General features: G+C 42.6%; 1 protein-coding gene across 1 annotated transcript in view; it reads left to right on the top strand.

The window, feature by feature from the left end:
• Positions 1 to 23,141, top strand: part of txnl1 (thioredoxin-like 1) — a 29,943-nt gene extending 6,802 nt beyond the window's left edge. The window contains exons 2-8 of the mRNA XM_070862146.1: positions 7,228 to 7,324; positions 10,048 to 10,218; positions 15,299 to 15,421; positions 17,718 to 17,787; positions 20,674 to 20,846; positions 21,762 to 21,866; positions 22,648 to 23,141. Coding sequence (XP_070718247.1) covers positions 7,228 to 7,324; positions 10,048 to 10,218; positions 15,299 to 15,421; positions 17,718 to 17,787; positions 20,674 to 20,846; positions 21,762 to 21,866; positions 22,648 to 22,677 — 769 coding nt within the window. The 3' untranslated portion in view covers positions 22,678 to 23,141. The remainder of the gene's footprint in view (positions 1 to 7,227; positions 7,325 to 10,047; positions 10,219 to 15,298; positions 15,422 to 17,717; positions 17,788 to 20,673; positions 20,847 to 21,761; positions 21,867 to 22,647) is intronic.
• The last annotated feature ends 451 nt before the right edge of the window (positions 23,142 to 23,592 follow it).

Genomic DNA, 23,592 nt, shown 5'->3' with positions numbered 1-23,592 from the left:
TTTCGTCCGAAAGACAGCACCTCTGACAGGGCAGCACTCCCTCAGTCCTGCACTGATTTGTCGACCTGGAATTTGTGCTCGAGTCTCTTGTGTGAGACTTGAGCCCGTAACCTTCTAACTCATAGGTGAGAGTGCACGGATTAAAAGGGAATCTGGAAAAAAGACTAGTAAATAATACTGTATAAAGAAATAGGGCTATTGTACAATTTAAGAAGCGCTTTTGAAAAACAAATGGTGGAAAGGTGGGGTAAGATCATTCCGGAATGAAGTAGGGAGTTTAATTGTGGATGTTGAAGGTATAGTTGCAGATATTAAGAGCTGGAAATTCCCCAACCTTGCGCCAGTTTTTCGGCGATATTTTGACGTTTTTGTCAGAAAACGGCGAACCGGTAAATTCGTTGAAGTCTTGTGCTGGCGGTTTTTGCAGACTGCTGACGTGCAAGACTCGAAGGCACTTTCGCCAGATATTTGGCTCACTGCGCACCCGTAGATAGGATGAAAAAAAACGCCCGGGAAAAACATGCGTTGCAGCCCTTGGTATGAAGACCTGCAAAAAAGGTAAGTTTAAAACATTTTATTTTTTAATTCTTTTGCAACGATTCGATGTGAATGTTTTGTAATTTAAAAAAAAAACATTTTTTTTGGATTTTTTTTTTTTTGTTTTTTCCCCCTTCCCTAGGCTCAACTCGCAGCAGTATTGGCCTTGGAGAAAAGTTGCAGAAAATTCGCGGTTTGTGCCACGAATTCCCGTGCAACACCAATTTTTACCACTTGGCTCATTTTTTTCTCGAATGATGGGCCTCGGGATCAGAGCGGTATTTTTGGCGGAAAAATACTGCTATGACCAAAAATGGAATTTCTAGCCCTAAATATTTGCACCAGTTTTTACAAATGATGGTGCAGAAGTGAGGATGTAGGTATACTAGCGGAAGGTATGGAACAATTGTTAAGAAGTAACGAGAAGAGGAATGAGGTTTGAGGTCCTAATGCATGCATTCTAGATTGTTGAAAGAAGTCAGAGAAAACAATTTATCCATTGTCTTAAATATGCAAATTATCCCACTGGACTGGAGAATAGCTAATAAACAGACGAGAGGTACTGTGTTAAGGAATGGTTGGGACAGAGAGTCAACATTGTTAAAGCAGCACACAGTTCTCCAGGCAGACAAGGGCAGTCAGGCATGCCCCAACATGTAGTCGAACCCAGAGGGGGAGTTCGACAGAGACAATGGCAAGCTGAACAGCGGTTCACGCCATTGCAAGGGACAATGCGGCCAGTAATGGGGCCATCAACACCTGTTAATGGTGCACTCAAGGACAATAACAGGGGCAGTCAGGGACGATCGACTGGCAAGGGACCTTTTGTTTCAAACCGCAACTCATGCTGGAGGCGTGGAGGCATACATTCAGCCGGAGTTTGCAGAGATGAGCAAAATACCTGCAGAAATTGCAGAAATGGACACTGGGGGAAATCGCTGGAAGCTGAAGTTCAGCGAGTTCATGTGGAGCACGTATACAGTTCATACACCAGGACGCCACCGATAATGATGAAAGTGCTCCTCAATGGCATCCCAGTATCAATGGAGTTAGACACGGGTGCCAGCCAGTCCCTGATGGGTATCAAACAGTTCGAAAAGTTGTGGGCATCCAAGGCCAGGAGGCCAAAATTATCGCCGATTGACTCACAGCTACGGACTTGCACAAAGCAGATCATTCCGGTGCTAGGCAGCGCCACGGTAGTCGTGACCCACAAAGATTCGGCGAACAGGTTGCCACTCTGGATTGTCCCAGGGGACGGTCCCGCACTACTGGGGAGGAGTTGGCTTGCTGTCATTAACTGGAAATGGGGCGATGTCAATGCAATTTCCTCTGGAGCGAGTATCATGCTCACAGGTCCTGGACAAATTTGACTCATTATTTCAACCCGCCATTGGCACTTTCATGGGGGCCAAGGTAGTGATTCACATAAACCCGGACGCCAGACCAGTACACCACAAGGCCAGAGCGGTGCCGTACATGATGCGGGAAAAAATAGAAGGCGAATTGGACCGCCTGTTGAGGGACGGCATCATCTCGCCAGTCGAATTCAGTGACTGGGCGAGACCGATTGTGCCGGTGCTCAAGGCGGATGGGTCGGTCAGGATATGTGGCGATTACAAGGCCACCATCAATTGGGTGTCACTCCAAGACCAGTACCCGCTACCGAGAGTGGAGGACCTCTTTGCGACGCTATCCGGTGGCAAACTTTTTTCAAAATTGGACCTGACCTCAGCTTACGTGACCCAGGAGCTGGCGAGTGAGTCGAAGAAGCTGACCACCATCACGACACACAAGGGGTTGTTTGAGTACAACAGATGTCCGTTCGGGATTCGCTCGGCCACCGCGATCTTCCAACGAAATATGGAAAGCCTCCTCAAGTCAATTCCAGGGACGGTGGTTTTTCAGGACGACATCCTCATTACGGGTTACGATACTAAAGAACACCTCCACAACCTGAAGGAGGTGCTACGCAGACTGGATCGGGTAGGTCTGCGACTGAAAAAGGCGAAGTGCGTCTTCCTAGCTCCAGAGGTAGAATTCCTGGGGATGAGGGTAGCAGCAGACGGGATCAGCCCTACTGCATCCAAGACGGAAGCGATCCAGAGAGCACCCAGACCCCGTAACACGACGGAGCTGCGTTCGTTCCTGGGGCTCCTGAACTATTTTGGTAACTTTCTTCCCAAATTGAGCACGCTGCTAGAGCCGCTACACTTGCTCCTACGCAAAGGTCACGAATGGGTCTGGGGGGACAGCCAGGAAAGGGCTTTTAATAGAGCACGCAATTTGTAATGTTCCAACAATCTGTTAATGCTATATGACCCATGTAAGAAACTTGTGTTAACGTGCGATGCGTCGTCCTATGGTATCGGGTGTGTGTTGCAGCATGTCAATGCCAAGGGTCAGTTACAGCCGGTAGCTTATGCCTCCAGAAGTCTGTCCCAGGCAGAAAGTGGCTACGGGATGGTAGAAAAGGAGGCGCTCGCATGTGTATATGCGGTAAAGAAAATGCACCAGTACCTGTTTGGCAGGAAATTTGAGCTGGAGACAGATCACTAACCCCTAACGTCCCTTTTGGCCGACAACATGGCCATTAATGCAAACGCATCGGCCCGCATACAGAGGTGGGCACTCACGTTAGCTGCCTATGACTACACAATTCGGCACAGACCAGGCACCGAAAACTGCGCCGATGCACTCAGCAGGCTCCCACTAGCCACCACTGAGGGGGCTACCGAGCATGCTGCTGAGATGGTCATGGCTGTTGAAGCTTTCGGAAGCGAAGGCTCACCCGTGACAGCCCGTCAGATTAAAGTCTGGATAAATAGAGACCCGCTATTGTCTCTAGTCAAGAAATGTGTCCTGAATGGGGACTAGGCAGCCACGTACAGGGCGTGCCCTGAGAAATTTAAACCATTTCACAGGCGCAAGGATGAACTCTCGATTCAGACCGATTGCCTACTGTGGGGTAACCGCGTAGTCATGCCCCAGATGGGCATAGAGGTGTTTATCAGAGAACTCCACAATGGGCACCCGGGCATTGTCACGATGAAGACAATTGCCAGATCACACGTTTGGTGGCCAGGCATAGCCGCAGATCTGGAACTTTGTGTTCGCAGGTGCAACACGTGTGCCCAGCTGGGCCGTGCGCCCAGGGAAGCCCCCCTTAGCCCCTGGCCATGGCCCGCCAAGCCTTGGTCACGCATCCATGTGGACTACGCAGGTCCTTTCATGAGGAAAATGTTTTTGGTTGTAGTAGACGCCTACTCCAAATGGATCGAGTGTGACATTTTAAATTCAAGCACATCCTCTGCCACGGTAGAAAGTCTACGGGCAATGTTCGCCGCCCACGGTCTACCGGACATCTTGGTCAGCGACAATGGCCCGTGCTTCACAAGCACTGAATTCCAGGACTTCATGGCAGGCAATGGAATTAACCATGTTAGAACGGCACCGTTCAAGCCGGCCTCAAACGGCCAGGCAGAACGAGCAGTGCAGATAATCAAACAGGGGATGCTCAGATTCCAAGGGGGTTCCCTACAAACCCGCTTATCACTCCTCCTGTTGGCCTCTAGATCCCGACCACACTTGCTCACAGGGGTTCCAGCCGCAGAGCTACTAATGAAAAGGACGCTCAAAACCCGATTATCCCTTATGCACCCCACCATGAAAGAAATTGTCGAGAGCAGGCGCCAGTCACAATATCACTACCATGACAGGAATGCGAGGGCGCGATGTATTGATGTAAATGATCCTGTTTTTGTCCTCAACTACGCTGCAGGGCCCAAATGGCTCGCAGGATTCTGGTAGTTAAACTTACCAATGGACAAATCTGCCGCAAACATGTGGATCAAACAAAAAGGAGGTTCAGCAACCCCATAGAAGAAGCAGAGGAAGAACACGATTATCGAGTTCACTCCACCACAGGTGACCGAACACCGGAACCAAAGGGAGGAGAGCCCAGTCACTGTGGGCAGTCCGGACAGGCCTGAGGCACTGCAAACAGCAGACACTCAGGCCAGCGCCCAACAACCGGAGCCCCAACTCAGGCGCTCTACAAGGGAGCGTAAACCACCAGAGAGACTCAACCTGTGATCCCAATAAGACTTTGGGGGGGGAGGTGATGTCATGTATTCAACCAGCATTGTAACCCATGTATAAACTGACCTAACTTGTACATCGTGAGAACACTGACCACTAGGTGGGAGACACTCCTAACCTGGACCTTTAGGTATAAAAGGGGAAGCTCCACACACCTTCAACACTTGAGTGCTAAGGAATAAAGGACAGGTCACAGACTGGCCTCTCAAGCATGGGCCTCATGTGCATTTATGCTGTGTAGTAAGGACGTATCAATGGCGACGAGGATGGGACCCCTTGTCAGAAAAGGCACAGAAGGATAAACCAGGTAATTATCGACTAAAATCAGTTGTGGGCAACATTTGAAAATCCATAATTGGAGATTGAATTAGTAAGCATATTGAAATATGGGGGTGAATCAAGGACAGCCAGAACCGATTTATTAAAGGCAAGTTGTGTTTGACAAATTTGAATGTTTTAACAAAGCTAATATGGTGGGGTTAACACAGCTTTTCAAGTGTTGATAATTTGTTCCTTTTTAAATAATTATGTTTATGAAATTGAGGCAAAATTAGCTGGATGAAAATTAGTTTGGGTGCTGATGGGGATCTGACCTGGGTTACTATTTACACTACAGTGTATTTATAAATGATAAATGATGCAATGTTACAACATTTGCTTTGGTCACATGGCTTAATGTCTAGCCTAGGGGAGATTGTTAGCAATGAAAAGTTTATCCACAAATTAAGTGAAGAAGCAGAAGAATGACAAATGGATATTATTGGTAATGTTCACAATATCAGAGAATGTGGATAGAATAAACAGTTGTCCACTGGCAGAAGTAGGTTTGGGTATGGTTATCACCATTTGTTACTAATCAGTTAAAATAAAGCTGTTATTGGCAAGGCCTATGTGTAACTTGGGGGTTATTGAATCATAAACTAAGCTGTTCTTAAACCTGTATAGTCCACATTTGGAACACAATATTTTAGGATTCTATCATCTGGGATATGGATGCTTTGGAGAGAGGATAGCGAGCAGCTAGGATAATTTTGTAACCTGGTTCAGTGTAGAATATATGGGCCCAGGTTTCGGGCCGCGTCTAAAATGGCGCAGCCCGGACCTGGTCGCCCTTTTTTCACGTCACAAAGTGCGCCGGGAAAAAACTCACCTATTCTCCAGCTCCCTGCAGGTCCTCTGGAGCTGGGCGTGGCGCAGCATGAGCTGTGAGGGGTGGAGCCAGGCCCCTGCGCTGAAAACAGTGCTGGTACCTCTGCATATGCACGCTACAGTGGGCGCGCATGTGCAATAGCTCCAGGCGCCCAAAACTGTGGGAGGGGCCCGAAGCACGCAGACCCTGGCCGAATGGCCTTACTGGGGCTGCGTGCATAAGGCTCACCTCCTACCCGACCGGACTTGACTCCTGCTCTCCGGACCCGACCCCTCCCTCCCTCCGCGACGACCCCCCAGACATCCGCGACTCTCGCGTCCTGCCCTCCGCGACTCACCCGACCTCTTTTTTTTCCCCCCCCCGACCTCCGCTCCTCCCCCCCCCCGCGACTCTCTCTCCACCCCCCCCTACCCCCGTGACTATCTTTCCCCCCTGACCTCCGCGACTCTCTTTCCCATTCCCCCCCCCTCCCCCGAGACTCGCCGCCACCTACCTGTAAATCCAGCCCGAAGTCTCCTCCCCCTCTTCCCCCCCCCCCACCCCCTCTCTTCTCCCCCCCCCCCCCCCCCCCCTCTGAAACACAGACAGGCAGAGAGATAGAGACACACTTGGGTGGGGGGGCATCCCAGCACGCTATTGGAGGACTCCTGGTGTTGCAGTCGGTAAGTAGAAAATGTTTTTTTTTAAATTTTATTAATTTTTTTTGATTGATTTATTGGCTGATTTATTGATGTATTTATCATTTATTATTGATGATGGCTCTTTATTTGTAAAACTGAAGTGTTTAATGTTTGTAAACTTCCCTTTAAACCTCCCCCCCCCCCCCCCCCCCCATTCCCTATCCCTGATTTGTAACCTACGTCTGATTTTCTAAGTGTAGGCAAGGTTTTTCTGAGCGTACAGAAATCTACACTTACTCCATTCTAAGTTAGTTTGGAGTATGTTTTCACCGCCTAAACTTTCAAAATGGGCATAAGTGGCCGGTCACGCCCCCTTATGGGAAAAAAAAATCTGTTCCAAACTGAAACTGTTCTAACTGACTAGAACTGGAGCAAACTAAATGCCGAGAATTGCAATTTCTAAGATACTCCATTCTAAACCAGTTGCTCCAAAAAAACAGGAGCAACTCAGGCTGAAACTTGGCCCCGAAATAACTCTTGCACTGGGAAAAACAGATTAAGAGTGAATATGATTCAGCTTTTTAAAAGAATGAGGGGTGTGGAAGATCATGGATTTAGAGACTGAGCCTGCATATTTTGTCCAGTACTCTTCCTGATGAATGGATGTGCAGGAATGTACTATATTAAAATAATTGTTATTTCACTGTAATGCAAGTTATTTTCACTCCAGTGAGCAGTTATGAATCATTGATCAAAAATGCTCACCTCTAAGAATGGCTGAGTAATAATCTAGTTTGTGATTTGTTTTTTTTATAAAAGATGTGGACCTTGTGTGAGAATAGCTCCGGCTTTCAGTGCAATGAGTTCCAAGTACCCACATGCTGTCTTTCTGGAAGTTGATGTACATCAGTGTCAGGTGAGTGAATTGAAAATCCCCATCATTAGTTCATGAATTAAAAATGAAGTTTATCATCTGGAGTAATCCAGATGTTTTTACCTTGTACGCTAATCGTTTCAACTAATGTGCCTCCTATGCTGCTGATATACTGCCCTACATGCTCTTCCTCTTTCCTGCATTATCACTGTGTTGAAATAAAGATTCATCATACTACAATTTTTCCCAGGATTTCAAAACTGCAACACCTTGCTTCCACTATGATCTTCAGATTTTTGAAATCCATACTTGGTGTCACGCAATCACTATTTCCTGATATCCCTGCACATCTACTGATTTCAGTCTTTGTATTGTATACATTGAAAATTGTCCCTTCACCTAGGTTTCACAACAGGAGGGAAAAATATCATCGATGAAAATTCTAGAAATCATCTCGGTTACAATCCCAATTTTGTTCCTTCTGCAGTAGATTAGTTAGTTTTGATATATGTATTTGGCATGTTTTTGTTTTCTCTTAACTTGCATATAATGCGATCTCACCACATGGCAGCTATAAATTTAGGCTAATTAAGGCTCCCAAGTTAATATGTGCTGGTGCAGACTAAGCAGTGTGCTGATTTTAGCATAAGCTTATGTAAACTGATCAGTTTTCTGAGCTGTTTGTTTTCATACAGCTCCAAAGGCCATTCCAAAACTTCTATTGGCTGTGTGGTGTGCACCCATTTATGGCGTGTCATTTCCTTTCTTGCCTCTGTGAACTATCAGTGTTGTAGACACATGTGGCAAAGAAGGGTGGGCAGGTGACTTCCCTAGACCTCTACAAATGCCACTTTAGAGCCTGTCAAAGGAAATATATGCAAGCTGATTGCTATCTGTTCAAATTTTCTCATCCTTTCTCTGGGAAATCTCTTGGCCATCACTTAGTTCCTCAGCAGCCTGAATTTGGTATCTCAACTTTGGCACTTAATATTTATTTAAGGTTATAAACTTACCTCTTCAGCAAGGTCACTTTTCTTAATGGAAAAGCTAGGTTACTTGTAGCAGATGTTTGTGTAATTATATTGGGTATGGTCAGAGATTTAAAGGGTAAAATGTCCTCCATCCTCACTGCTTTCATATGGTAGATGTTGAGCATATTATAAATGAAATTCCTCAGCAACTACTGACAGTTCTCTATTGTACTGCGAATATATGTTGCATTGCTACCTAAAGCCTGTTGGCAAAAGCTCAGGTATGTAATGTCAGCCATATAATTGTATTGAGTAAACAATGTACCAAACTTTTGAGTAAGATTTGGATATTGAAGCTCTGAATTTTCAACCCTACGACAATATAAATATATATTTTTGAAATACGAAAGCAAAATACTGCAGATGCTGGAACCTGAAATAAAAACAGAAAATGCTGTAAATCTCAGCGGGTCAGGCAGCACCTGTGGAGAGAAATACAGTGTTAATGTTTCAGGTTGATGATCCTTCGTCAGAACTGGCAAATGTTCAAAAAGAACACATTCTTAAGGAGCACTGAAAGAGGGAGGGGAAAAAAGAACAAAAGGGAAGGTCTGTGATAGGTTGGAAGACAGGAGAGATTGGAGACAAAAGGAATGATGGGCCGAATTGAAATGACTGGCAGAAGTTCGAAAAAGGTTAGTTGAGGGAGGGTGTGAATGGTGGCTGAATTCCATCAGTTTAGGAATGAGAGCCAGAAAAAAATAGTTTATAATTTAACACTAAATTGGAGTGGGTAGTGTGAGATACTCGTGCAATCAGGAATGGTTTTTGAGGCTGAATTAAATGCAAGCTTTCTTTCACATGAGTGTCGGCATACGCTGCAGTTATACTGGAAGCTATTAATGTGGGCGTGCAGTACAAAAAGCAGAAAAAATTCCATTCCCAATGCTGACATTACTCACATTAGTGGCCTATTAAAAAATGATAGTTGATTGTGACGTCCCTTCTCTTTGAAAGCACGATGGCATGTTGAGACGTTAACAAAAGTTTGTATTGCATATGGTGCAGTCTATGAATGAGTGCATTTTAATGGCAACTTCCACTTGCATTTTATGCTTCGGGAGTTTCTTGTGTAAGTTTTTGAAATGCAGGAATAATTTATATTGGTATAGCACCGTTTACATATTGCTTGACCGAAGATGCATTCAGAGAAGTTTTGAGGTGGCTTTTGAAGGTACGGAAGAGAGGCAGTAAGGCAGGGATTTCTAACATGTAGGAGTGTGATAGTTGAAGTTCGCCTTAAATATTGGCACATACATTAGGCTGGACAAGGCAGTGGAGGGATTTGTAAGGATGGGGACGATTGCGTGAATTTGTGTGGGATATGATGCGAGCTGTGATATGCATCAGATGGTGTTGGGGTGGAGCTCGAAACTGATGAGGGAATTCTTGGAGAAATCCAGCTTTGGGGGCTTTCAGCAATGGTAGCGGTGAGTTGGAGACAATTTTCTGGGCGGTGGGTAATCTAGTTACAGGATTGAAACACAGCTGAGGATCAAACTTAACTTGAGTATAATTTAAGTACAGGGTATCACTTTGGCTATATTAAAAGTGATCTTCTCTTCCTCAACTTTTATCTCTCACTTCTCCCCCCCCCCCCCCACTTTTTCAAAATTGGCTGGTATCTTTATCCTATAGTTTGAATTTTCAGTTCCAACCAATGGAATTTGGAATTCATTGTTTTATAAAACATTTGTTATTAAATGTTCGTCATAAAACGTATTACTATTTCAGCAAACAGCGGCAGCCAATAACATCACAGCAACACCATCGTTTTTGTTCTTCCGAAATAAAGTGAGAGTTGACCACCTTCATGGAGCAGATGCTAGTGGGTTAGAAGAGAAAATTAAACAACACCTGGAAAATGATCCTGGAATTGAAGACATGGACATTCCCAGAGGATATGTATGTAAAACTTGTGCTATGAAAATTGTAATATTTTTTTAAGAGAAATATAATTTCCTTGTTCACCATCTCCCTTTACACTATATAATTTATCAAACCTTGATTTCATTTTTATTCTTCTGTTCTATTTACTGCTCTTTGGATCTCCATACTCTTTCCCTGTGAAAAGACTTCGGATCTATGCAATAGCTATTTCCACCCTCCCTCAGTTTTGTTAACATTTTTCAAGTTTCCAGTGTTCCTTTTTACAAGTTGCAGGGCTGTGCCCTACAGTTTTAGGAGATGAATAATTTTGAACAAAAACAGCTGGTATTTATAGAATGCCTTTAACATAGTAAAATGTCCCAAGGCACTTAACAGGAGTATCATGAGACACACAAATTTGCCATCGAGCTACACAAGGAGAATTTAGGCCAGGTGACCAAAAGCTTAGTCAAAGAGGTAGATTTTAAGGAGCATTTTAAAGGAGGAAAGAGAGGCGGAGAGGTTTCGGCAGGGAATTCGAGAATTTAGAGCTTAGGCAACAGAAGGCACGGCCACCAATGGTTGAGCGATTATCATTGGGGATGCTCGAGAGCAGAGTTGGAGGAGCGCAGATATCTTGAGGGTTGTGGGGCTGAAGGAGATTAGAGATGGGGAGGGGCAAGCCATGGAGGGATTTGAAACCAAAGATGAGAATTTTGAAATCGAGGCGTTGCTCAAAGTGCTTAGTTACACCTACATCATTTGCTTGTTTCCAAGCTGATTCCTCCCATGCAAGCTTGACTGGGACAACTGCTTCTGGCCACAACTCCAGGACCATAGTCTCTTTAAATAGAAACATAGAAATCTATGGCACAGAAGGAGGCCATTCGGCCTGTCCTGTCCGCCAGCCGAAAAAGAGCCATCCAGCCTAATCCCACTTTCCAGCTCCTGATCCGTAGCCTTGCAGGTTACGGCACTCAGGCGCATATCCAAGCACTTTTTAAATGTGATGAGGGTTTCTGCCTCTACCACCCTTTTAGGCAGTGAGTTTCAGACCCCCACCACACTCTAGGTGAAAAATGTTCTCCTCAACTCCCTTCTAATCCATCTACCAATTACTTTAAATCTAGGCCCACTGGTAATAGACCTCTGCTGAGGGAAGTAGTTCCTTCCTATCCACTATCTAAGACCCTCATCATTTTATACACCTCAATTAAATCTCCCCTCAGCCTCTTCTGTTCCAACAAAAACAGCCCCATTCTATCCAATATTTCCTCCAGTCCTGGCAACATCCTCGTAAATCTCCTCTACCCTCTCGTGCAATTACATCTTTCCTGTAATCTGGCAGTATTTCCTGTTTTGGCCACAAAATACATGTTTTTAAAACGTCTCAAGAGTGCTGTGTTCCTTCAGGAAACTTGGTCTATAAAGCAATAAATATTTCTGGGTGGGGGACACTTATACTAATATCTCCAGGAGTTACTTTTTTTTAAAGCAGGGACCCAACTCTAACACAAAGATGCATTATTCTTGGAGTGGGAAATGTAACTTTTCGCTATTGTTTACACCAAGACCATAATGTATTCTATAGCTTGCAAAAGATAGAAGCATCCTTACACCCTACCTTGATGTGTGTGAGACTTTCCCACTGCCAAGTCCTAGTTTTCCAGATGAGTGACTAAAAAAATCTAATTAAACAAATGCAATCATCATGGGCAGTCCCTCAAAATCGAGGAAGACTTGCTTCCACTCTAAAAGTGAGTTCTTAGTTGATGGGACAGTCTAATACGGGAATTACAGTCTCTGTCGTTGAAGGAAAGGGTGGATGGGAAGACTCGTTTGCAGCACGCTCCTTCCCCTGCCTACGCTTGTTTTCTGCATGCTCTTGGCAACGAGACTCTAGGTGCTCAGCGCCCCCCCAGATGCTCTTCCTCCACTTAGGGCAGTCTTTGGCCAGGGACTCCCAGGTGTCGGTGGGGATGTTGCATTTTTATCAGAGGCTTTGAGGGTGTCCTAGAAACGTTTCCTCTGTCCACCTGGAGCTCGCTTACCGTGTAGGAGTTCCAAGTAGAGTGCTTGCTTTGGGAGTCTTGTGTCAGGCATGCGAACATTGTGGCCCACCCAACGGAGCTGGTCGAGTGTGGTTAGTGCTTCGATACTGGGGATGTTGGCCTGATCGAGGACGCTAACGTTGGTGCATCTGTCCTCCCAGGGAATTTGCGGGATCTTGCGAAGACATCTTTGGTATTTCTCCAGCAATTTGAGGTGTTTATTTATATGGTCCACGTCTCTGAGCCATATAGGAGGGCGGGTATCACTACAGCCCTGTATATCATGAGCTTGGTGCCAGACTTGAGGGCCTGATCTTCGAACACACTCTTCCTCAGGCAGCCGAAGGCTGCGCTGGCGTACTGGAGGCCAGATCCAAGACAGTCCCAACCTCTATCATCGAGCTACAGTACACGGACGACACATGCGTCTGCGCACATTGAGGCTGAACTCCAAGTCATAGTCAACATCTTCACTGAGGCGTACAAAATCATGGGCCTTACACTAAAGACACCAACCTGATCACAGCACTGCCCCCCCCCCCCCCCCCCTCCTCCCCAAAGTCATCAAGATCCACGGCGCGGCCCTGGACAACTTTCCATTCCTCGGGAGCCTATTATCAGCAAGGGCAGACATCGATGAAATGCTATACACCCATATGAAGAGCGCTAGAAATTTGAAATAGTAATTGATAGTGGTAGAATAGGTTGATTTCTTCTTGAACCATTACAAGAAGTGTCCTAGACAGAATGGTTAAATGGGAGACGCATGCCAGTTGATATTTAATGCAGAGAAGTGCAAGTGATGCATTTTGGAAGTAAAAATGAGGAAAGATAATATAAATTAAATGGTACAATTTTAAGAGGGTGCAGGCACAGAGACCTGATGGTTCACACACTCAAATCTTTGAAGATGTCAGGACAAGTTGATAAGGTTTTTTAAAAAAAAATATATGGTATCAATGGCTTTATACATAGCGACATAGAGTGCAATAGTAAGGACTTAGTAAATCTTTATAAATAACTGGTTCAGCTTCAGCTGGAGTATTGTGTCCAATTCTGAGCACCACACTTTAGGAAGGATGTCAAGGCCTTGGAGAGGTTGTAGTGGAGACTTACCAGAATTGTACCAGGGATGAGGGACTTCGGTTATGTGGAGACTAGAGAGCTGGAATTGTTCACGGAGCAGAGAAGGTTAAGAGGAGATTTATGAGGATGTTTAAAATTGAGAGGTTTCAGATAGCGAGAACTGTTTCCACTGGCAGGAGGGTCGGTAACCAGAGAACACAGATTTAAGGTAATTGGCAAAAAATCCAGGGTGGGATTTGAGAATTGTTTTTATGCAGCAAATTGTTCCGATTCTGAATGCACTAACTGAAAGGGTGATGGAAGCAGATTTAATAGTAGGTTTCCAAAAGTTAATTAGATATGTTCTTAAAAAGGAGACATTTGCAGGGCTATTTAGAAAGCAGGGGAGTGGGACTAATTGGTTGGCTCTTTCAGGCAATTTAGGCGGAATGGGTTCCTTTTGTGCTGTATGATTCCATGATTCTATTCCATGATTCTATACTCATGCCAGAGTGCCCTGATCTGAAGGCTGTTAAGCAGGCAAGAGTATGATGGTCCACTTTCGTTTCAGATAGATGAAAATCTGTCTTACTAGTTGCTGTCTATTTGCTTATCTAATCAGACTTGACAATTGAATTAAGGAAATTATTAAGGGAAGTATACAGTGGTGTCCCCCAGGGTTGACATGACAACAGTTACTGTAGTTCCAGTCTTGATTTATGTCTGGCACAGGCACAATGGCCTCCTTCTGTGCTGCATCATTCTATATTTCTATGTACTCAAGACTCTGGAGTGAGACTTGAACCCATGACCTTTTACTCAGATGTGAGGTGTGCTATTGGAGCCAAGGCTGAGGCCTCAAGGTAATTCCCCTTCACTTGGTCAATGTGAGTTAGGCACTTAAGAGAATAATTATTCTTATAAAAAAATATATACATTTGAGGCTGACCCAGATGAAATTCTTAGAAATCTCATTTCCATTCTTGGCATATAGCCAAAAGCTGGTTAGCACATTGATATTCTGTTATAATTTATATTAAAATAGCACGTTAACTTAATTGGGTACAAAATGGTGTTATTGCTTATAAATACAAAGCCACAGTTAGCTTTTAACAGTCCATGGGAAAGAGCTTAAAGCGACATAGGAGTGAACTACACTGATGACCTAATGGATAAAGGATTGATTGCTGACTAGAAGGTTCCAGACAGAAAATCATTTGGAGTGCTAATGCCTCTGGGTAGGGAATGAAATAGGTCATGGTTCCCATTCCTAATTCTACCCAGCGATCCCTGCCTGAAAGTGAGTGATTTGGCTTGGCTGTGATGTCTTTTACAGTTCACTAAGCTGCTAATACTCACTGTCTAAGATCACACATGAGGCGCAGGTACTTGGGACAGTTTGCACATTTAGGAGAAGGGTGGACAATTGAAAAAGAAAGTGAAAATAGTGCAAGAGCCCCATTAATTTATTTTTAAAAAACTGGGAGCTTCAAGTCTTGATTGCAGTGGTTAGGATTTGAGCAAATCGTATAAAGGACAGAATTTACAAAATATGCTATAGACCTCCAGTAGCATAATTGATATTAAATTTTTATTAAGAGCACTGTTGGATATTTTTTAAATTGGAAGTTTTCTCTTGGATTCCTCATTTCAGAATAAAGATATGTGTTTCAAGCCCAGTGTCTGGAATGAATACACATCTGGTCAAATCTCTAATTTCAGATGTTTTCTTTTTAAAAAAAAAATCAATAATTTATTTTAAAAAAAAATCTTGTCTAAAATGTTACCGGTGTCACACTTTTGTCACATTCCAGTCTCCTTTCTCCTTTTCCCATGAAACTCGAGACTGCGTTACATATGCATATCCTGGTCCAATTCTCTCTTCGCTTCACCTGAAGGAAACATTTGGTCTTGACTCCCAGTGTGTAATGCCACAGGAGATCAGCTAGTAGTATTTACTTAGTTAAATTAATCTGGTTTGTTAATTTTTCATTTTTCAGATGGATTTGATGCCATTTATAAATAAAACTGGGTGTGAATGTCTTAATGAAAGTGATGAATATGGATTTGACAATTGTCTACAAAAAGATCCAACATATTTGGAATCTGATTGTGATGAACAGGTAAGGACTTCAATGTCATTTTAGAATAAAATAAAAAGTTAACTTAAGAATTCTGAGATTGTACTTTCTACAGTGATTTAAAATGCATCATTTTGCATACTTTAAATAAACTTAATTTTGCTCCCTCAACTCTCCCATCCATCAAGAAAAAATAACTTGCATGAAAACTTGTATTCCTTTCAGCAAAAAGGTAATTGCTTTCCCTGCAATGAAATATCATACGCTGGATTGATGCGTGTTAAAAGTTTACAGCTTTCAACAGCAAACATGGTGTCTAAATTCACAGTGTTGGGTTTTGTAACGTTGACACTAAAACAAAGATTACTGAGGAAATAGTGCTTCTTAGAAAAATGTTATATTGGGTGCTTGAAGGTTGGAGAGGTGTTTGGGCTTTGTAAGCTCTTGGTCTTGTCCTTACCAGTAAATAAAGTCAATAGCTTGGTGAGCTTAATTTGCCAGATCCAGTTGAGCTCAGATCTCCACGAAATCATGCTGAAGTCACACTTCAATACAGCTTTAATTGCTGTGATGTGAAACAGCGATCCAATCCTGTGCAGCGGAGGGCAACAGGCTGATTCTTATTGTCAGAGGAAAGAGTCACAGGGAATGATTTGGTAAGCCAAGGCTCTTTGATCATTAAGACATCTGAGGAAATATTTTAGAGATGTGTAAGATATTTAAAGGAAAAAGTAAACCCAAATACTTCGATATACCAGGATGCCAGGACATACAGTAATATTGACCACTTCTAAATTAGACTATATTGAGACATAAATTTTGGACCGATGTTAGGAAATATTTCTTTATGTAGGGGTTGAATAATGGGGATGGTATTTTGGCAGGATGGTGTATTGAAGGTTACGGGGAAATGGGATTAAAGCAGAGGGCTCTGATGTGAAGCTAACACCTGCATAGCACAAATGGCTGCCTCCTATGCTACAATGACTGATTTTATGAAATCGGTTAAAGGCCACCTTAATCTAAAGTAACCTTGTTAGCAAGATGGATACCTTTTTTCATCTTTTATCAAATGCAGTGCATCTCATTCAGACCATATTAAGTAGAGCACATGTGACGATGCAGTAAAAAGAATCTCACTTCCCCCCCCCCCCCCCCCCCCCCCCCCAAATATAGCGAATGCTAATCCCTGATGTCCACAGAAAACAATGTGCAAATCCCGGGAACTAGGCTGATGGTCACAGACAGGTCGATGGTGCTGTCAAACAAGAACACCTTGAATTGTTAATGTTGAGATATTTAAGAAAAAAGCTACATTGTGGAAAGACTTTTCTAAAAAAAAAAAGAATGCAATGCATAGATGTTTTGAAATTTGTAAGTTCTGTGGAATCTAATTTTGAGAAAATGGGACTAGATAGATTGCTCTGGTATGAAACTAGCAGTGGCAATTGCACAGTGGACAGAAATGGCCTCCTGTGCTAGTTTTTGAGGTTTTTTTTATTCGTTCTGGGAATGTGGGCTTCGCTGGCAAGGCAATTTATTGCCTATCCCTAATTTCCCTTGAGAAGGTTATGGTGAGCCGCTTTTTTGAACCACTGCAGTCAGTGTTGTGAAGGTGCTCCCACAGTGCTGTTTGGAAGGGAGTTCCAGGATTTTGACCTAGCAACGATGAAGGAATGACAAAATGCCGTTGAATGTCATGGGGCAGTGGTTAGACTCTCCTAAGATTCTGAGTAAACGATAAATTAAGGACAGCAACCATTTTTTGTACTTTCAACTGAGATTCTAGTTCCTGAATTATACAGAATTCTTTTGAGAGAAACTCAGTCCCTGGTATGGACTTGCACTCTGGTTGGTACAGCTTTGTAAAGTGGAAAACATTATTTTTCCCATTTAGTCCATCAATTATTAAGCAAAAGATAAGTAAACACGAAATGAGTTAATTTGGAAGTTAACTGCTTTTGAGTGGAGATCGGAACACTGGCATTGTTTGTGGGAAACTTGAGAGTCCAAAACTAGGAGCCATAAATACAAGGTAGTCACTAATAAATCTAATAAGGAATTCAGGTGAAACTTATTTACTCAGTGGTGAAAATATGGAACTCGCTACCTCATGGAATAGCATAGATGCATTTAAGGAGTCGCTGGATAAGTACATGATGGAGAAAGGATTAAAAGGATATTTTGATAGGGTGAGATGAAGTTAAATGGGAGGGGGCTTAAGTGGAGCATGAACAACGGCAGACATGTTGGGCCGAATGGCCTGTTTCTATGCAGTACATTCTATGTAATTAGTTACCCTTGATATTTAATAGACACTTTTTTTGTTTTGAAACAGCTTCTTGTGACAATAGCATTTAACCAACCAGTCAAGCTTTATTCAATGAGGCTTCAAGCCCCTGAGAATGGTGAGTCATGTAATTCAGATTTTTTTCGAATGGATTTTTCTTATACTGTGTTTTTCTTCCAATTGATTTTTCAATGCTGTAATGATTACTTGTATGCGGAGTGGGATTAAACTTCTTCCCTTCAAACTTTACTCAACAAAATTACCTTTTTTTTTTTTCCCTCCACTTTGTCCTTTTTTGAGTCCAGATCGGAGTTTGTTATTCCTCTGCTATTATATGCAAGTTGTCTATTTCAGTAATTTTCTGTCACCGTATAAGAAAGATTGCATTTAAGAGAAGGCATTGACCATTCATAGCTTCACACCAATCTATTCCAAATTTCTCAAATAAATATATGTATCAGTGGATCGATCACTGCTGGACTTTTCTGTAGTTTGTGCTTGGAAACTATTCTATTGGATGATTTAAAAAAAAAAAAAGAAGATTTTTCATTTTCTGCAGTTGAACTCTGTCATTGGAATTTTGGGCAGATTACTATTGAAGAGGTACAGATTGCATCACCTTGATGGCACTGGATTTTGTGTTTTGGGGGGTGGGGGGGGGGGAAACTGAAGAAGTGAATGGCATAAGCATGAAAACACGAGTAAAATGGTAGTTGTGCTGAACAAAGTTTTTTTTTACATCTTGCTATTTCCCAACAATGATGAGCAGAAAACTTGCTGACCTGCCTTGACATTAAAACCGACCCAGTCAAGGTGCAATGGATTTCATATTTATTTGTCTGGTAACTAATTTAGCAAGACTAGTCTTAAACATATGCATTTTTACAATTCTTTATTGACAATGTAAATTTGATTTTGTGGAAAGTATCCTGTATTGTGCAGTATTCCCTATTTTAGTTTAGGTTAGCAAAGATGGATAACAAATTTGTTAACTGAATATGGTTAATACTGAGCTATTCAGTGCAGAAGATGCAGTACTTAGAAACATAGCAAAGCATGAGACAATACAAGACTGTTGGTCTCAAAAACCTTTCAATAGATGGAGCTAACCAGTTCTGCAATCAGTGCACTGTTTTGACCACATCCAGTCAAAAACAGTGGGGGATAATCGGGCAACTACCAGGAGGAAGAGCTGGAATCTGACACTGGAATCTACTTGATGTGGAAATTGCCCAGGTATATCGTGTCCTCAAAGTAGGACAAATCTAACCCACCCAACAATAGTTTTGTCAGTCTCTTCTCAGTCTTCAGCAAAATACAGCAAAATGATGGATGAAGTCATTAATAGCTCCATCATGCAACACCTGCTCATAAATAACCTCACTTGATGCTCAGTTCAGATTCCACCCGAACCACTCTGCTCTTGACCTTGTCACAGTCTTGTTCCAGACATGGGTGCAAGAGCTGAATGCCTAAAGCCCAAAAGAAAAAAGGTCAGAGTAGCTGTCCTTGGCATCAAGAAAAAAAAGAAAGACTTGCATAGATAGCGCCTTTCACGACCACTGGACGTTTCAAAGCGCTTTACAGCCAATGAAGTACTTTTGGAGAGGAGGGAGAGAGAAAACGGGTAATTATAGACCGGTTAGCCTGACATCGGTAGTGGGGAAAATGTTGGAATCAATTATTAAAGATGAAATAGCAGCGCATTTGGAAAGCAGTGACAGGATTGATCCAAGTCAGCATGGATTTGTGAAAGGGAAATCATGCTTAACAAATCTTCTGGAATTTTTTGAGGATGTAACTAGTAGAGTGGACAAGGGAGAACCAATGGATGTGATGTTTTTGCATTTTCAAAAGGCTTTTGACAAGTCCCACACAAGAGATTGTAGTGCAAAATTAAAGCACATGGTATTGGGGGAACGTTCTGACGTGGATAGAGAACTGCTTGGCAGACAGGAAGCAGAGAGTCGGGATAAACGGGTCCTTTTCAGAATGGCAGGCAGTGACCAGTGGGGTGCCGCAGGGCTCCGTGCTGGGACCCCTGCTATTTACAATATACATGAAGGAATTGCGTGTAATATCTCCAAGTTTGCAGATGACACTAAGCTGGGTGGCGGTGTGAGCTGTGAGGAGGATGCTAAGAGGCTGTAGGGTGATTTGGACAGGTTAGGCGAGTGGGCAAATGCATGGCAAATGCAGTATAATGTGGATAAATGTGAGGCTATCCACTTCGGTGGCAGAATATTAAATGAATGTCGGCAGATTTGGAAAAGGGAGAGGTGCAGCGAGACCTGGGTGTCATGGTACATCAGTCATTGAAGGTTGGCATGCAGGTACAGCAGGCAGTGAAGAAAGTAAATGGTATGTTGGCCTTCATAGCTAGGGGATTTCAGAATAGGAGCAGGGATGTCTTAATGCAGTTGTACAGGGCCTTGATGAGGCCTCACCTGGAATAATGTGTTCAGTTTTGGTCTCCTAATCTGAGGAAGGGTGTTCTTGCTATGAAGGAATGACAGTCTGCTTCCAAGTCAGGATGGTGTGTAACTTGGAGGGGAACTTGCAGGTGATCTTGTTCCCATGCACCTGCTGCCCTTGTCCTTCTAGGTGATAGATGTCACAGGTTTGGGAGGTGCTGCTGAAGAAGCCCTGGCGAGTTGCCGCAGTGCATCTTGTAGATGGTATGCATATGCAGCCACGGTACATCGGAAGTGGAGGGAGTAATGTTTTTTCTAAGGTGGTGGATGTGGTGTCAGTCAAGTAGGCTGCTTTGTCCTGAATGGTGTCGAGCTTCTTGAGTGTTGGAGCTGCACTCAACCAGGCAAGTGGAGAGTATTCATCATGTTGACTACTTGTGCCCTGCTTTGAATAAATACAGCTATGGCTTGTTCCACTCTTGAAAAAGACTTGATTCAATTGTTTAAGATGTCCGCTTTGATTAATGATAGCTTGTCAACTAACTCAATTTCATTATATATTTAAAATTTTCTTAATCTTGCATTCACAGGCCGAGGTCCTAAGTTTGTGAAAATATTCACCAATCTGCCACGTTCTTTTGATTTTGATGATGCTGAAAGAAGTGAACCAACCCAAACCCTGGAGTTAACATCTGATGACATCAAAGAAGATGGAGTTGTGCCACTGCGCTATGTCAAATTTCAGAATATTAATAGTGTAACAGTGAGTGCTAATATTTGAAATTTTGATTCAGAAAGTACATTTAATATTGTGTTCAAATTATTGACACTGGCTTAATTTTACTTAGTGTTGGAGGCATAATCTGAATAAATGATCCTGCAATGACTATTAACTGCACAATGATTTTTTACAAACACAAAAGATTTCCATGGAAATACTTCAGATTATTGTGAAATCATGCCAGTAAGCATAAAATGGAGTATATCAAAACATATTGCTGGAGTGGGGCATCTCACGGTGTACACTGTTAGTTAGACTATTTCCTGCACCTTTCAACTTCAACATTTTTTGTACCTAACTTACTGTAAGTGTAAGCTGATAACTGCACAGCAAGGGTGAGCTGGCAGCTTGGAGGACGCTGAGGCCAACAGTGCATCTCCTTAACTAATGAGATTGAAGGATTGAGAAATAAAACAGGAACAACTGAGAAGGAGGGTGGATTAGAGTCAAATCAGGTACAGAAAGAGAAATAAAATTGGACTGAGGGAAAATAAATTTAAAAATTTGGCTTTTTTTAAACCTTTGGCAGCAATTCACTGCCTGAAGGAATGAGACTCCACAGTTTATATTGTTTACATTCTGGACCAAAGAGATTGATTGAATCAAGTCTTTCCCAAGAGTGGAACAAGCCATAGCAGTCATGAATAATTATCAAGGGTACTTGCATTATTAATTACTAGTCTTAATTTTCTGTGGTGAGTTTAATGTGCAAGTTCTTCAAAAATAACGGGGAGGATAAGGGCAAATTGCTGTGTGAAGCAAAATGAGTAAGAAATTGCTTCAGGGAATCACAGTAATTTAAAGTAAGAGAAGAACAATATAAGTGTGACACGGAATTGCAAAAAGTGAACTTGCTTGTGTGCTTTAGTTAAATCTCCTATTTACTTTGGTTTTCAGCTTTTTATCAAATCCAACCAGGGTGATGAGGACACCACAAGAATTAACTACCTTGCATTTATTGGAACCCCTGTGCAAACCACAAACATGTTGGACTTCAGACGAGTAAGTTTGTACCAATAAATACTTGAATCTTGATATTTTGAGGGGTGACTAATTGGTGTAGCAGGGTGCATATGCCAATTTCCCTGCTCCTAGCTGGCTGTGCTGATTAGGTGCCGACCTGAGGTTGCACTTGCATATCTCCCGTGTGGCTGTAGTACATTTAACCATCATTGTGCAAGAAGGAAGGCAACAATTAGAAGCCAATCGGGTTTAAAAACTGAAATTAGATGAAGTTCCTGATGCTACCATCATCATAGGCAGTCCTTCGGAATAGAGGAAGACTTGTTTCCACTCTTGGTATGAGTCCTTAGGTGGCTGAACAGTCCAATATGAGAGCCACAGTCCTTGCCACATGTGGGACAGATAGTCGTTGAGGCTAAGGGACGGTGGGACAGGTTTGCCGCACGTTCTTTCCGCTGCCTGCGCTTGGTTTCTCCATGCGCTTGGCGATGAGAATCTTGGTGCTCAGCGCCCTCCTGGATGCACTTCCTCCACTTAGGGTGGTCTTTGGCCAGGGATTCCCAGGTGTCGGTGGGGATGTTGCACTTTATTAGGGAGGCTTGTTGGAAAACTCTTGTTGGAAATACATGCGTATCAATGTTGGGTAATAAATATTAAGAATATGTATGTTTCCCCATTTGTTGGGGGGCGGGGTGGGGGGAAAATTCTAGATAAGTTTTTGTAAAGTGGAAAATTAATATTCAAAGCAAAATAATGTTTAAAGCATTAAATGGTTGACTTTATCATAAAATAAATACTCTTTTTTTTTATATTTTCCTAGATTGCTGGAAAGAAAGGAGAAAGCCATTAACAGAATGAAGGAAAGACTGGGAATGCTGACGGTGTGCATTGATGGGATCGCACTCGGCCAATACTGTAATTTCTGGATTCTTGCAATATCATCAATACCATGACTCTTGACTTGGTTCACTAAAATCTCTTGCTTCCAGACTTGCAAGCAAATCATTGTTCAGTTCAAATATTTTGTGGATTATTCTTGATTGTAATGAACTGGTTTAATTATTTTCTGGAAAGAGAATTAGTCATTCTGGAAGTCACTTTGGAATGCACCTGGAAGTTAGAGTTGTGCACTTAGCCTTGCTGTAACTAGCCAACCTAAATGTGGTGGTACTTTTCAGATCTTCACGTCACATGGATTCCAATGGTAAGCTGGTAGCTGTTTCCTCTAAATTTAAGAAATATTAAAATGACTGCATTTGCTGTCTGTCTACTCTAATGCTAATAGTGTTGGATAATTAAAATAATGTTTACCTACTGGTGCCAACTGATTGTGATTTAAAAAAAAAGTTAACTGCAGGCATATTAAAGATACACTTGGATATTAACTTTTCTTGGTAAATTACACCTTGTATACAATTATTTACATTACTTTTTATGCTGGGTCTAGTTCAGATTTTACCTGGGTAACCTCATCAAGCTCCTTCTGTATTTTTCTCTGACTATCCCCCATAATCAAAGATCAATGTAAAGTGCCTCTGCCCTTGCAGTTCCTTCAATAATTTGCTAGAATCACTCATGAATTGAAAATGCTTCATTTGTTAGAAGTAACCTCCTTACATTGGTCAATAGGTTAAAAATGCACTTCAGAGCCATTGAGCCTTAAAGGAAGGATGGGAGAGAAGAAGGAAAGTAGCAACTTTTGAGATACAGGAAGAAAACTGATTCAATAGAAAGTCTCCAGGCCAGATCTGGAGATATGAAATGG

The sequence above is a fragment of the Pristiophorus japonicus genome, chromosome 2 (assembly GCF_044704955.1).
Source record: "Pristiophorus japonicus isolate sPriJap1 chromosome 2, sPriJap1.hap1, whole genome shotgun sequence".
Lineage (NCBI taxonomy): Eukaryota > Metazoa > Chordata > Chondrichthyes > Pristiophoridae > Pristiophorus > Pristiophorus japonicus.
Note: the sequence above shows the minus strand (reverse complement) of the source record. Positions and strands in the feature narration are given on the sequence as shown.